Consider the following 16140-nt stretch of genomic DNA (forward strand, 5'->3'; position numbering starts at 1 on the left):
GAGTACCTGCACTTCCTAATATATACGTCTAGTTTTTATCTTTTTAAAGTATTCTGGGGTGTACTTTGAGAAAAATGTTGTTATAGATACCTGATAGCCATCACAATGCTTTTTAGAAACTTCATGTAGTACTTGTATGAGTGAAACAAATGATACTTTGCAGCTCAGGATATGCTGCATGGAAAGTAAGCTACCATGTTTTGCCAAAGAAACATTGAAAGGACTAAGGACAGGCTTTTTTTTTCCTCCTTCTTCAAGCTGAAGTGGCAGAAACAATTTTATATGTCGTATTTGCCAACCCAGTAATATAACAACTCTTGGGTGCGTATTTCAATCACAATTAGGTGAAATCTTTAATTATCACTTAATTTAACTTTCACATCTGCCTGCAGAAATGATCGCGTTGATAAGATTCTGAAAGGAGATAACCCTTTATTAAGTAATTCCATTTTTAGTTGCCAACTTTAAGGGGTTTTTTTTCTTTTTTTAATTTAAAAAAACGCCTGTGTAATTTATGAGGGAAGGAAAAGAGGAACGAGGCATGTTAGTTGGATGAGTGTCGTGTGGATATGTGGGTTCATGCATGTACTGTTTAATCTTTAGCTTTTTGCATTTGGCTGTGCTGAGATCTGTAAGTTTGAGAGGGCTAAGAAGAGACGCTCCAGTGAGTCCTAATTAATAATATTTCTCTACGCCATATCTCTGCCTTTATGTTTTCCTTCTGTTACATGTGCTGATAGGATGATATTTCATTTTGCTCAGTGTAGAAGGGCATCTGTGAGGGAGGCTATTTTTGTGAGCTGATAATCTAAGGCAAAGGGAAGTAGTTTATAATTTATCAGAGGAATGAGATGCTATGCTCTTTCATTTTATAGTATTTCTTTTTTTATTTTACAGTGCTTTTAACTAAAAAAAACTATGAAACTTTCAAGATATTTGTGTTTTTTATTAAAGTATAGTTGATTTACAGTACTGTGTTAGTTTCAGGTATACAGCACAGCGATTCAGTTTCGTATATATATTCTTCAGATTCTCTTCCCTTATAGGTTATTACAGAATATTGAGTCTAGTTCCCTGTGCTGTACAGTAGGTCCTTGTTGGTTATCTATTTTATATAAAGTAGTGTGCATATGTCAATCCCAACCTCCTAATTTATCCCTCCCCCCACCCCAAGATATTTGTATTTTTAAGTGCTTTTCGGGTATACTCCTATTTTAACAGATTTGGGCGACGTCATTGCTGGATTTTTTCAGGCAGGGGGTGGGGGTCACCCGCATGGATTTGCTTATCATATATAGTATGTCCTAAAAGTTATTACTAACCCAAAACAGACGACTAGCTCCATTCCTGGATATTCTGATTCTGGGGGTTTGTAGTCGTACCCAGCATTCTGTCTTCCTAGCAAGTTCTCCAGGTGATCCATAGGCACAGGCCAGTGGTGGGGGGACCAGTGAGATGAAGTGTCCATTCAGCTGTCTGCATCGTGACTGCCTGGCAAGTCCGCGGCATATCTGTCCTGCTTTCATGAAGTGCGAAATGTGTCCAAGTGCTGTTGCAGTAGGACAAAGTGGCCCAGGAAACTGAGTGATAAATTTTCCGTGCCCTGCGTTCAGATGTTGGTAAGCCCCGTGTCCAGATGCCATGTCCTCCAGGACAGCTTTTAGTGGGGTCTTTGTAGCACGAAGTCAACTCAGGAATCTTTCATCTGTTGTTGACAAAACTTGCCCTTGCTCAGGCTATAGGACTGCACTCTTCAATAGTGTGGTCACTAGCTACATACAGCTGTCTCATTTTAAATCAATGAAAATTAAAAATTCACTTCCTCCGTTGCAATAGCTACATTTCAAGTGCTCAGGAGCACTTGTTGGGTAGCACAGCTAATAGAACATTTCCATCATCACAGAAAGTTCTTCTGGAGAGGGCTGCTATAGGATTTTCTTCCATAACTTAGCTCTTCTCCTTTTATCCTGGGTACTTGGAATGGCTAATAGCGTTAGGTGGCAAGATCACGTTACTGTCTATCTCAGGAAATAGTGCCACCTAAAAGGGTCTTCTACTACAGGGCCTGGGTTTCCGAAATGCCGTAAATCATACTTAATTCTCTAAGGTCAAAATTTAACATAATCTCACTTGACTATCGTCTTGTGAATCTGTTGTTTTTCCATGCTGACTCTGTTAGAAAGATGGGCTTCATTAGAAATGTGCCTAACATGATATATGGCTTACAATAAAAATCACACCACGAAAATCTCATTGAAACAAAATTGTCAATATTTAGTCTTTCTTACTAGATTATATTAACTGTTCCTAGGTGAGAGTATATACACAGCACTGAACCTTAAGTGTCTACAAATTATTTATTGATGGCTGACAAACAGACTGCACATGTAGGTATTTTCATGAAGACTGTCATTTCACCTATATTTTGCACTTTGAGAAATTTGAGATGAGTATATTTAGCTCCCTCTTCTGGTATATTATGAGAAAAATATCTGTACTTTACTTTCATATATTTTTGGAGTGAAAATACAGTTATCAATGTTATGTTGAAGGGCATTATTTGTGTCATCCAATTAGACTTTTTTTTTTTCCTTTGTATCATTTGGTAAAACATGTAAATAAAAGCGTGGAAACAAGTTCATGAAAGCATCACATTTCTTAAGATATTAACTGACCAAAACATATGTAAGCAAAGAAAGGCTTTTCAAGAGTAGGTCCATGGGGATTTAATTTGAGTCTCAAGTGGCCAGGGATCATTTGTCCTGGCTTCGGATCTGACATTAAGCCCACCCCGCCATTTGTGGGGCTTGGGGCAAAAGTACAAAAGGAAGCCCAAGCAGCCTGTGTCTAAATATTTTAAAGTTATAAATCATATATTGATTGTTAACAGACTGTTCAATAAGATATGTTCCATTCTCCTACCTGGACAGTTATTTCTTCACAATGACCAGGAAGCCAGATTTGGATTTAGAGTTCTTAGGTTCTCAGTTCTGCCCGAGAGTGTGGTGATACGGGGAGAGCTGGTTCCCAGCCCACCCCTGGCTTGGTCCTGCGCTGCCAGGACCTTTGCACGTCCAGACTCCGTTCCATCCTGAGCCCCACTCCCCAGGTCCAAAGGGGCACCCCTGCAGGGAGGTCTGCCCTGGGGAGGATGGACCTGGGGAAGAGGCCCGAGAGGCCACTGGGGCAAGGGATTCCAAGCTTCTGGGAAGTGTTCTGAGTGTGTCCTAGGAGAGAAGCAGTGGGCGTGTCCCCTTGGCCCCCCACACTCATCACACTGTGGGAAGACGCACAGCTGGGGGGCGGCCCGCAAGGAGCCTTCTAAACACAGGGCCCAGTACGGGCTCTCTCTCGTTCCGGCCTGAGGTTGCTGCCATCCCAGTAGAACTGCATGACCTTGTGTTCCAGTCATCTTCACTGACGTTTACTGCGTTGGATTACCCCCGATTAAACATAACCGCGCAATTGTGCTTATTTGCAGCTTCGACTCTTCCAGACCTTGCAGAGCAGTTCGCCCCTCCTGACGTTGCTCCACCGCTTCTTATCAAGCTAGTGGAAGCCATTGAAAAGAAAGGTAATCCAGCTGGTAGAGGGGATCGGTTAACGGGTTATGGCCTGATTTCGTGGGTGTTATCATTTGTATTTGTCTGGTGGACATTCATTAAATACACTCCTTGCCACCTGTGCTGGACCCACAAGCTGTTTGTTGCAGTGACCTGGGGAGATAATCTTGGTCTGACTTCTGACTCTACACTAACATGTAGTTACTGTATGGAAACCGTTAACTTCTCCCTGTTTTAATAAAGAGAATTAACTTGCTCCTCAGTGGCCAGGTGATGTTGCCAAAGTTATTGACATGCCAGATAAGATGAATAGTAGGAGTTGACTTCCAGGAATATTTGGTACACATCTAGAATAGACACTGGATGGAAACTGGAATGTCTCTCTGGCCGCAGGCTCACACATTCTCCAGAGAGCTGTGTTTTGCATACTCGGTCTGTTTTGTGTCCTAGGTCTGGAATGTCCAACTCTATACAGAACACAGAGCTCCAGCAACCCAGCAGAATTACGACAGCTCCTTGATTGTGGTGAGTGTCACAGAGCTAGAAATACACATGGGAAAGACGATTCTCACCTTTCTGTTTCAGGTAAAGCACAAAACGTGAGCTTAACTGTGCAACATTCTCAGTTTGAAGGGAGCTCAGAAATATGCACACTTCCCTCTGCCCTGTTATGGTAAGAGGGCAGACCTCTGATGTTTGTCTCCTGAGTTGGGTTGGGGTGTGTGTGCCTGCCTGCCTGCAGGTACTTGGCTGTCATCACAGCCATGAGCCTCTGGGTGCTGTAGAAACTGCAGGGGAGAGAATCATCTTGGGATTTCTCTGCCTCTGCTTATCTACCATCTTTCTCTGACCCTGCCATTGGCTACATCTAATTCATCTGGACCAGTTAAAAAATTATTTATAAGTCTATGTCATTTAACAAAGGTCTCTTCTGACCTTTCCCTTTTTCCCTTTCTCTCTCTTTTTCCTTTTCTTTTCCCTTTCTTTCTGCCTTCCTTCCTTGCTTGCTTGCCTTTTCATGCCATATTTACATCAAGTAACATCATGATATTGTTATCTTCTGTAATGTGCTGGTAAACCAACTCTCTGGGGGGAAAAAAAAAGCCCTGGTTTGTAGCATTTACCCACTTCTGTGGTGTAAATCTTCTCACCGTGGTTAATTTCAAGCTACCAATGCATTATCACTGAACTCTTGGGAAGAATTGTGAGCCAGTACAAGTCGGCTCAAGCACACCATTGGTTAAATGACATCAATTAATTTAACCAAGTGGTGGCTTTATTATTTGTCCCTTCCCTCCTTTGCCATACAGAATAAAACTGTACAAATGTAAATTTACTGGCCATCATTCTAGCAAGTCATCTTCTACATCAACTTCTAGAATCTCTCAGATCCTTCATTCCCTCCCAGTACTTTTCTTTTTATTAATAATTTTTTGCCTCACACTATTTTAACTGAATTTGGGTGTTTGAACCAAAAGGAGTGAAACCCAGTTTTGGAAGAAGCACTTTCAGATGTGCAGTTATGCAAAGAATGCCCACATGACATTTAATAAACGAAAAAATTTGAAGTGTGAGGCAGCTTCAAAACGAGGCAGCTTATGAAAATTTCTAGAAAAGATGTTTCTGGGAAAAAAAAAAAGGAGATTAGATCTTTATCATTCGATAGTTTTACTTGAAATGCACCGCCCAAATGTTTGAAGCTGAAAAAAAAAAATTTTTTTTTAACTTTCATTTTTCCTTTGTACATGGAAATCAGTCTTACACACACACAGGGCACATCCTCCTACACACATCCAGAGTAGGTCATTAGAAGTTGACTGGCAGAAAAATCAAGGTGAAAAGACTTGTTTTTCTTTATCTCTAACAGCTTTACCAGAGTGTTAAGGAAACACCAAATTTTGTCCTAGCCAATTGAAACAGAGATACATGTTTTGGTCAGAAAATTGGTCAAATCGAACATGTTAAAAGTCACAGGAAATGTTTAGACTTCAGAGACCGATGAAATGGGAGTTATTTGCGAAAGAGCGGTTACGTTTTTAAGTGTGACCAAAAACAAAATGATGCAGTTGGGCTTTAAAAAAATCTTCACACCACCTGTGAGATGGAATAAATAACCCAAATTCACTTCAACAAGATATTTTGACAGACAGCTTTCTTTCCCCATTTGAGATCAAAACACACATAGAAAACTGGTTTCCCTTGGACTCTGTGCTATAAAAGTGAATTTTGTGGCAAAACAAAAAGAGTAAACATTATCTCAATTTAGGAGTGAGGATCCTCCAGGACTGTTTCCAGCTTGAGGATTTTTCAGTCTATAAAAAATCATAATATCCTGGAGGAAGCTCAAAGAGAAGTCACTTACACTAAAAACAAAACGTATGGCTTTTAACCAACCCCATGAATTAACCAATGTCTGAAAAGGACAGACAGGGGTGGAGGACAACAGCCTACATTTATTAGCACCTACTAAGTTATTTTATTTCATCCACACATCAGTCTTGTGATATAAATATTAGTAACTGCTGATGGTAAAGCCGTGACTTGCATCCAAATTGTTCTGACTCTCAAAGCCCTTATTCTTGTTTTTCCCCCACTATATTGCCCTAAAATAAAATATTTCTTTCTTGTTTTTTTTTTTTTAATTGTAATGGTGTGAATTATTTTCTTTCTCTCTTTCTCTCTCTCTTTTGGTTTCTCTTTACCTGAATCAGGCTTTTCCTTTAAAAGTTCTCATTACAAGAAACACCTATGTGTGTGACTCTGTGTGGTGATGGATATTAACTAGACTTACTGTGGTGATGGTTTAACAATGGTCTATGCAAACATCAAATCATTCTGTGGTACCCCTGAAACTGCTATAATGCTGTATGTCAAGATACCTCAATTTTAATTTATTTTTATTTTTTTTTAAAGAAACGGTAGAGATTTTTTTTTTTTTTTTTTTTTTGGCCGTGCCACACGGCATGTGGGATCTTAGTTCCCCGACCAGGGATCGATCCCACACCCCTCTGCACTGGAAGCACAGAGTCTTCACCACTGGACCGCCAGGGAAGTCCCAAGATACCTCAATTTTAAAAATCAGCCTTTTGCAGCCTCAGCACTGTGGACATTTTAGGATGGATAATTCTTTGTCGTCAAGGGACTGTTCTGTGCGTTTTAGGGTTTCAGCAGCACTCCTGGCCTCCACCCACCAGATGCCAGTGAGATTTTCCCCCGGTTGTGACAATCGGAAATGTCTCCAGGTGTTGAGAGATGTCTCCTAAGGGTGGAGGTGGGGCAGCAAAATTGAGGACCCCAGTGGAGAACCCTTTACTTAGATAGAGATCAGACGGGGAGGGGGACTCCATTCCAGAGGGAGAAGGGGTGAAGTGTTGGAGAGTCTACTGGTCGCCCGTCAGGAGTAGACTCAGAAAAGCAGGGTAGAAGAGGGTGTAAACGCCCCAACCCAGACCTAAAGATTGGGTGGCTCTCTCTGAACTAACTTCCACTGTCATCACATGATAGATGTGTCTAGCTCTTGGCAGAGCACATTAGCATAGCTTTAATGCAGAAAAGGAGACTGCTAGAATGGAAGTCAGAAACCCCAAGGAGCTTTGGAAGTTGTCTATAAATAAATAGAACATACTACATCGGCTCTAGTGGAAGTTGACATAAGGTGAGCTGATCCAAAGACTTGAAATAAGGTTATTTCATTCAAAGGTTATAAAGGCTCTTTGGAATACACCTCCTGTGTTGGAGAAGGGCTTCAGTGAATGAACATTACTCTCAGGACTTTGTGTAGCTCAGCTCACAAACATTCAACCAGCACATTCTCTGCTGAGCACAGAGGGATGTGAGAAGAGCAGGTGGGAGCCACATTCCGTGCCCTGGAGGGACTGTCAGTTCTAGGAGAGAAACTCGCAGTTACCATAGTGGGAAGTGTCAGGTGTCGTAGAGAGATGACTCCTGCCCGCAGGGGGGACGTGTGGAACCTTTAGCATCTTAATGTTTATACCTCATCGCCAAATGGTGTTTTAGGATGAGCAAATTAAGTAATAGGAATTGGCTGGGCAAAGTGATATTAAGTGAAGTATACAGGGGGCAAATTTGGGGGGAGGGGGCAGCAGCTTGCTGTAGAGTGGGTGGCTATGGAATGCTCCAACAGAGGTGCACGCACAGTTTTGTGTGACAGTCACACTAGTAGTTGCATTACTTTCCACGTGGACCCTTTAGGCAAAGACCCAGTCTTGCCCTTCCCCACACTTATCAGAGATGTCATATGCCTCTGGTTTGTTCTTTGTGGGACATTTAAGTGATTTAAGCCCTTGCTTCTTTCTTTTCCTCAAACTAACCTATCCACATTTGCTACCAGCTCAGGACTTTGCTGAGCTTTATGGTATTGTACGATTATCTTTCATAGGTTCTGCCTGGTTAGTGGGACAGGTTTGGCTGATGATGACGATGCGTCCAAGGAGCTTTGTTAACTCAAAGCCTAAGTGCTTTATAATATCACACCTGGTGCATGGGCATCCAGAATGCCACTTCTCCTCCTCGTGCTGAATACCTGCGAGTAAACTCTGATTCTCTCTGATCCTCTCCTAGGCCACAACCCAGTCCTGTCAATCTCCTGGTTAGGTTACTTCTTGATAATGTCTCACACGTTTCTAACGGTCCTGAAATCCAAATTACCACAAGTGGTATCAGTACTTCCAGCAGCGCTCCTTTCCGACTTATTTTGAACGCCACGATTAATAAAGCTGTTTAGAAATGCAGCATTTTGCTCGTCAGGTCCCCTGTTCTCCACTGAGTACATGCACGAGTCCCCAGCTAATTTCCCTCAAGTCATCTTTCCTGTCCGTAGTGTGCATCCTTCAGCAGTGCCCGTGGTCCTCCCTGCCCGCAGCACCCCTTCTTTCCACCGGGCAGTGTGTCTCATTCTACCCCAAGTACTCAGAGAGCGGCTGTGATTCGTGCTACCCCAGGGTTGAATTGCCTGACCTGTTTTTCCAGATGAAGGATTTACTGGACAGACTGCATGTCTTATCTTTCTTCCGAGATAGTTCAGTGCCCACCAGTTAGATTAGTAATACCTTAATCAGAATACCCTGTCAGAACTAGGGAGAAACATGCTAAAGATGTTCACATCATTTTTATGGCCGTTCTTGAGACTGACTGCTAAAACTCTGTAATAGCTTACTGTTTAATCAATCAGTCTGTACTTTATTGGGTTAAATTTATATTAATTCTGACATGCAGTACTGAGCAACTCAAATTTTAGGACATCTATGGATTTGCACGTCACGTTTTCTTGTTGCAATTTTAGGAAGCATTTACTGTGTGATTCGCCATCCCTAGAACAGAACCCTTCTCACTCAGGGCAGAACCACCGTCCAGAACGTACTTGCAAACGTTGTGGGGGGCTGCATTTGTTTGCTGTGGCTGCCGTAACAACATCCCACAGACTGGGTGGCTTAAAAAACAGAAATCTATTTTCTCACAGTTCTGGAGGCTAGAAGTCCCAGATCAAGGCAGGTTTGGTTTCTTCTGAGGCCTCTCTCCTTGGCTTACAGATGGCCACTTCCTCTGTCCTCATATGGCCTGTCTTCTGTACGTGCACCCTTGGTGTCTCTTTGTCCAAATTTCCTCCTCTTATAATACCAGCCAACTTGATTAGGGCCCACTCTAATGGCCCCATTTTAATTTAAACACCACTTTAAAGGCCCTGTCTCCAAATATATTCATATTCCGAGGTGCTGGGAGTTGGGGCTTCAACATACGAATTGTAGGGGAAACGGTTCAGCCCACAGCAGGAGCACTGTTTTTTGTTGCCCCGAAGTCTGGGAATGTGTTCCTGGCATCGTGGGCAGGGGCCTTCATGCTAAATGTTGACAGGGTGGGGGACAGACCTACACAAGGGAAAAATGTTCTATTCGAAATGCCAGGAGCAACCCCTGCAAGAAACACTGCTCATAAATACGCAAGCATCTTACATTTGGCCTCATACTCTTCCTTTCGTGTGTCACATTGAAGTCGCACATTCAGAATATCGGCCCAACCAATGCATAAAGTGTCTGAAAAAACTTTTTTGCATATTTCTATCATAGATGCTGCCGCCGTGGACTTGGAAATGATCGATGTGCACGTCTTAGCAGATGCTTTCAAACGCTATCTCCTGGACTTACCAAATCCTGTCATTCCAGTAGCCATCTACAATGAAATGGTTTCTTTAGCCCCAGGTGTGTTGTGTCTTCTGAGAACCTCCCTGAACGTGTATTGAGATGTGGATGTACTTGTCAACTCAAGGGCTGCAGATAAAGAGAGATTTCTTAGAAAATGTTAGGAGGGGTCTGCCCCCACCCCCATCAGCACAAATTCCCTCCCTTACCAGGGCATCCGATAGAAGAGCCAGATTCTAGTTTGCTTAGGAAGGCCGTCCACATGTTGAAATGGCTAATTGTTAACCTTTTATCAGTATTTTAAGGTTCACTACGTCAGCGAATGCCTCAGCGTGCCAAGTGCCATCACTGGATTCAGGGAACCGGACTAGGACCCAGTGACTGGGGATGTTCCCATCACCTTCCTCCAGTGGCCATTAGAAAATGAGTTGAGGGAAGAGGACTCTCCGTTTTAGGAGCTAATGCTCAGTTAAAGTGCTTTGGGGACAGGAAATTGTGGTTCGTAACCTTCAAAGTTAAAACCTGTGATACTTATCTGATGCTCCTCCGAATTAGCCAATCACACTTGAAGCCGCTCCATGGACGGCAGCACACAGAGAACTTCTTGTGGTTTTGTACACCAAGAGCTTCTTGCATTTCCATTTGACTTGAGATTTTGACTTTCTCATAATGCCTTTTCTAATGAGAAGAGCAAATGTATTGTCTGCTGTTTCTGACTCCTTCGTTTTAAATGATCCCTCTGTAGCTAGAACAGAAATTTTCTAGGTGTTTATTCACTAATAGCTAGAAACGGTCTCTTATTCCTTTTGCTTTCTTTCTTTCTTTTTTTAACCTGTAGAAGTGCAAAGCTCAGAAGAATACATCCAGCTGTTGAAGAAGCTCATTAGGTCGCCCAGCATACCTCATCAGTATTGGCTCACGCTGCAGTATTTGCTAAAACATTTCTTCAAGCTCTCTCAAACGTCCAGCAAAAATCTTTTGAATGCAAGAGTACTCTCTGAACTCTTCAGCCCCCTGCTTTTCAGATTCCCAGCAGCCAGGTAAGTGATAGAAGAGCAACCTGGATTTTGGGGTGATGAGGGTAGTCCGAAGTTTATGGGTCATTAAGCTTCTTCTGAAGATACCAGTTCACAAATGCATGTACATAGTTCCATCAGACACATTCGCTTGAATATGCAGAAATGAAAAGAAGTTTGTTGTTCAGGGAAAAAGGTGTCTAATGGATCTCTCTTTTTTTTTTTGTAGTTCTGAGAATACTGAACACCTCATAAAAGTTATAGAAATTTTAATCTCCACCGAATGGAATGAACGCCAGCCTGCACCAGGTAATGCCTTCGGAACATTTAAAATTCCCTCACTGTTTATTTTTTAGAGCCTGAAAAATGGTGGCTTTCAGTCTCCTCTGAAGTGCCATAAGTTTCTCGCGGAATTGAGATCCATAATAACATGTTACCTTATGACTTGAGGGAAAAATAGCTGGGCAGCAGCGCATATGGTCAGTATTATCCAGCTTTTGATATTTGTGGATTTTACATGGTCTTGGTTTCAGGTGAGGGTTGCTGGGAGAGCTCCCCGACCCCCTTAACTTGATGCTTCTGGTTGTTGCATAAATTATGGCGTTGATTTTCGTTGCTGACATTTTTGTTTTTCTTTCTCGTACTTACGAAGTAGGGGATTTATAATTACTATATAATTTAAAGTATTTTGGAATGTGTTTTTTGGAAGCAGATAGGCTGAGAAATGTCTTGTCAAAATAAACATTTTTAATAATGCAAGCAGTATGAAACTAGGGGTCTACTGCAACAAGTTCGAGCAAGCCAGACACTTCTGTGAAAGCAGGCTGGCATTCAATTAGCCGTTTAACAAAGCGGGAAATGTAGACCGAGTTAGCAGTGGATTTCATTTAAACTGATGTATTTTTCCTCTACTGTGGAAAGTCTAAACAACCCTACTTTGCTGTATACTGGTTAAAAGTGAGCTGGTCATTTAGAAAGTGATGAGGGCCCTAGAAGTGAAGTGGAGTTTCAGGACCAGTAGAAGGTGTTGCTTGTAGGCTGAATTTATGTCTTGAATTTAATTAAAACATCATGAATTTATTATTTATTATAAGTAACTCATGCAAATTACCAAACTCATCTCTGTATGAGCAAACGTGGGGACCCAGATATAAGTCATGCAATGGCGGACTATGTTGTGCTTTTTTTTTTAAGCTGTTCCATAGCTAGGCTTAGTTGTTTGCATCTGGAAGGGGCAGACAGAGAGGTGAGGGCCTAGACTTAAAACCCACCTGTAGGGATGGGATAAAGGATGGGATGGGTAACCACTCATGATACAGGTATTGGGAAGGGCTTCTGTCGACAGATCCAAAATACGGGATCCACAGGTAAGAGTGGCAGCATAAATACTACGTAAGGCAAGCCTGGTCCATTCCAAATTTTCCAAATCCCAGCAAGCAGGATATGTAACAGGGATACCCTGGATTGTAAACGGCATCAGAGAAATCTGTCAACGGGTACGGCCCAGGACTGGAGTCCCAGAGGGTGACCAAAAGGTGTCATATCGTGTGACTGCTTGGGTCACTCGATAATGGATTTGGGAGCTCTGTGTTGGTGTTCAGAGGCTGCCTTTGGGCTCAGTAGGAAACGATGCAGTGATAGATTAGAAGTACCCTGTGGGGAGGGGACGGGGGCAGGTGTGAACGTGGCACTGGAGCCATTTATTGACCGCCCACTCCTAGACTGATCACGTGGGTGGGAAGGAAGAGGACCAGCAAGAACAGAACAGGACCCCCGGCCAAAGGATCGAGCTACGATCTTTCACTTCCTCCTGACCCGTGTGGAGGTCGGTCTCAGAGACAGGGAGAGCTGGGCCCTGCTTGCAGGGAAGGCGGGGGAGGTTCCCAGTCTTCTCAATGGCCAGCTCTCTGGAGAGGGGAGACATGGACGCTAAAAGCCAGACAGGGCTTGACGCATACCCACAAGCGAATTTATCCCATGGAGTTTTCGAGAATTTCTTCTACACGGGTTGTAGTAGAATCAGTGGTGGAGTTTAATGCTTCTGCTTCTGGTGTAAACTGGTTAAATGTCTTTCTCAGTTTCAGCCTAATTCCACCCAAGAAAAACTTCATCTGCAACTGTTTTGATAATGCACACTTAAGACTGCTTGCTATGTCATAGACCCTACCTACATCCTTCTACTAAGAAATTGGTGTATCAGTTTCAAAGGCAGATGGATTAGTCCCATCAGCTCTGTTGAAGAACGATCCATAAAGCCTTGAACGTTGCTAGACTATCCCAGAACACATGCAGCCTCTTCCAAACAATTGCATCCAAGTAATTTTTAAATCCTAGTTGGAGGCATTTCCCCCTTTGTGTGATCTCTGTCAACTATTCTGCAAATCGTATGGGACTTTTGGAATTAAAAGGTTGCTTCAGCGTCTCTCACCGGTGAAAACAGATTACCCAGCCCAGGACAACGTCCTCATTAACACCTTTGTATTCAGGAACGGCTCCAGTGCGGATGACTGGCAGGGCACCCTGGGTTAGAGCAATGACTTCTTTGGCCTGGTAGGAATGGGATGTTTTCATGGAGTCTTTCATCATTACCCCTGCACGTGCTCATCCCAGTGGGCTGGGAAGCACAGCACCGCGCATCTCCAGGGAACACTCGTAAACCATTCATTTGCAGTAACTTTGTCATGAATAGAAATGAGTGCTTGAATGATATTTGGGGGGTGGAGGACTAGCAAGACTATGATGGGGCACACAGATACCTTTTCTAGTTGTTATCAGTTAGAACTTGAGGTGATAGGCAGGACTAATGATGTGTGAGGCAGCGCGTCAGTTGCAATAAGGCCCGTTAGCACACAGTGTCTCATTAAATTCCGGGCGGGAGGGTGTGTACTGTAAGTATAAAAAGAATTCGAGGGATCTGGTTGGTGACTTTTTAGTAGACAGGATAAGCTCATAGGAAAGAAAAGGACTTGAAGTGGACTGTGAAGAACCGGTACAATTTGAAAAGGGGAAGGAGAAATAGCATCTCAGTTCAAGGAGTTTGAAAGATCTCTTCAGAATAAATTGGAAAGGACAAAAATAACAGCTTGATATTTTTACCGGATTTGAAAAAGCAGTAAATATTCTAGGTGACAGCGTCATAAAAAGCATCACTTGAGAGCTGAATGCATTGTCCAGCTCTCCGCTGGCACGTGAAGAAACTGAAGACCACAGAGCTTGACGGTTTCACCTGGTGCCACCCCAAGCAGCGTGAGCCGGAATGGGTCTGCCGGGGGTGGGGGCACCCGGCCCAGACACCAGGGCTGCTGCTCTGTCTGCTACCTGGGCTTCTGGAAACTTCGTGGGCAACGGGACTGCCTGTAGTGTCCAGTCAAAAAGTCCTCCGAAGTTTCCAGCAAGCAACAGACCAAGGATCGGTGACGTTTGCTCCTATGGGTCACATATAGTAAAGAGCCCCAGTGCAGTTGTTGTAGCTTTGGGGGTCAGGCTCAAAGTCGCTCCGTCGTGTGTCATGCAGCGGGAAGAACAGTGCAAGTCACGTCTGGGTGTGAATCCCAACTCTTGCTGCTTACTTGCCGAGTTCATCACCAGGTCATTCAGCCTTTCCAGACGGTGTTCCAGTCTGTGAAATGGGAATAACGCCTCTCTCCTGGGATGGTTATGAGCGTTAAATGAGGTGAGGAGTACTGAAGCTCACGACCCTGTAGTATGTCCTTAGTGTCGTTGTGTCAGCTCTGGTGTTTAAGGCCCTGCCGGAGCTGGCCTCGTTCAGAGCTCCATCTCCTCGAGCCGCCTTCCTGGTTAGTGTCGTCTGAATCCTACCAGGCCGTTCTCCCCGCTGGCCCCACGTTCCCATGTTCCCGACCAGCGGAGCCTGGCCTCAGGATGCCTGGAGGGGACTTAACGCAGATCTGAAAAGGACACTCAGTGGGTAGCTGCTGCCCCGTGGGCGCATTGCCTGGAGGGAGGAGGATGCCTTTGTCTGACGCCCTTTGCTCCGTGTGCGACTCAGGGAGGGGAGGCGCCTGGCTCTCAGCACCAGCCCCAGCGCCGCCCCCCCCCCCGCCCCCCGTACCTTGCCCAGGTGCCTTTACGCAGTGCACACGGTGCACAGCCGTCCCCAGTGGCCCGAACAGTGCCATCCTCTTCATCTGCACCCAGGGAGCTCCTCCCCTGCTTGAGGTGGCAGGGTTGTGACCCATTCACTACATTTATGTCCTTAAGCCCCTCGTCCTCTTATACGTAACTGTTCTGTAGTTGTTCTGCTAGTTTCATCAGCTTAGCTACATTTCTCAAGGACAAAGCCTTCTCCTTTTCAGCTCTTCATAGCGTAGAACTGGGCACAGCATAATAATCATCCAAATGAGATCTCAGAGAACTCTCACACCAGCTCATTTAATGCATCCAGCACACCTGTGAAGGAAGGCTTCTCCCCCTGTAGGGAGGGAAACTAAGGTTTGAAAGGCTAAGCACAGAGTAAGTTCTCGGAACTTGGTTGACAGTTTGCTGTTCTCTGTGTTACTAAAAGTCTTTAAAAGGGTTAAAGCTGAACAGCAGGTTTTCTTGAATCACTTCGTGTTATATTTACCCTACTGATCCTTAGCTCGCTAAAGTAGATTTCTATAGGGCAACTAAGGTAAAGACGGGCCATTTAACACTGAGCGCCTTTGAATGAAACCCATTATAAGTGTATTTACATATTTCAGATTTCATGGATATATTCAGAAATATTAATGTAGCATAATTGAAGTCTAATATTGCACCCTCAAGCCCAGAGGGAAAATAAATGACTCTTTCTCCCCTCTGCCCTTCTACACCTGTCAGAGTTAATTTTTAACCGCTGGTGCATTTGCAAAACATTCATCCTGAAGAGCCCGATTCATGAATCTTGTTTTAAATGCTCTGGGCTTGGTTTGCAACCAAGACTAAAGCAAGCACTAAGGTAGAAGGAAATGACTTTCAAAGAGTTTTACTCTCCTCTGATTTATTTTATATTGGGTTTAAAATGTGGTCTGACATTAGAAGGTTGTTTCAAAGGTGAGAAGTGAAAGTTTGAAAAAGCTGCACGTGTTTAGAGCGGCAGGAGTAAGCAGGCAAGGCGTGTACTAGGTTTTGTCAAAAAATAGGAAGTTTTATTTGTGCTCTGAACAAGGAGCATGTATTGGAGGGTGTAGTTCAGTTTTACTTTTGTTTTCACAGTGCAGCCTTCTCTTTCTCTCAAGGGACATCTGAGAGGGAAATTGTGGAGAAGGGGTCCTTTTTTCTGCTAAGCAATGGGCGCACCTTTTCAGATACTTTGTAGAGTGTATCACTTTTATGCATCTGTAAACCTGAGTTTATTTATAAACTCAAATGGACATTTTTCTTAGTGCAGGGTCATTAAGAGCCCTGGATGTGGACTAAAGAATT

General features: G+C 43.6%; 1 protein-coding gene across 1 annotated transcript in view; it reads left to right on the plus strand.

Moving 5' to 3' along the window:
- Positions 1-16140, plus strand: part of PIK3R1 (phosphoinositide-3-kinase regulatory subunit 1) — an 85279-nt gene that overhangs the window by 53588 nt on the left and 15551 nt on the right. Inside the window, exons 3-7 of the mRNA XM_036845348.1 lie at positions 3482-3574; positions 4014-4088; positions 9647-9778; positions 10557-10758; positions 10964-11043. Of these exons, the coding sequence (XP_036701243.1) occupies positions 3482-3574; positions 4014-4088; positions 9647-9778; positions 10557-10758; positions 10964-11043 (582 nt within the window). The remainder of the gene's footprint in view (positions 1-3481; positions 3575-4013; positions 4089-9646; positions 9779-10556; positions 10759-10963; positions 11044-16140) is intronic.

Source organism: Balaenoptera musculus, chromosome 3, assembly GCF_009873245.2.
Source record: "Balaenoptera musculus isolate JJ_BM4_2016_0621 chromosome 3, mBalMus1.pri.v3, whole genome shotgun sequence".
NCBI classification, from domain to species: domain Eukaryota; kingdom Metazoa; phylum Chordata; class Mammalia; order Artiodactyla; family Balaenopteridae; genus Balaenoptera; species Balaenoptera musculus.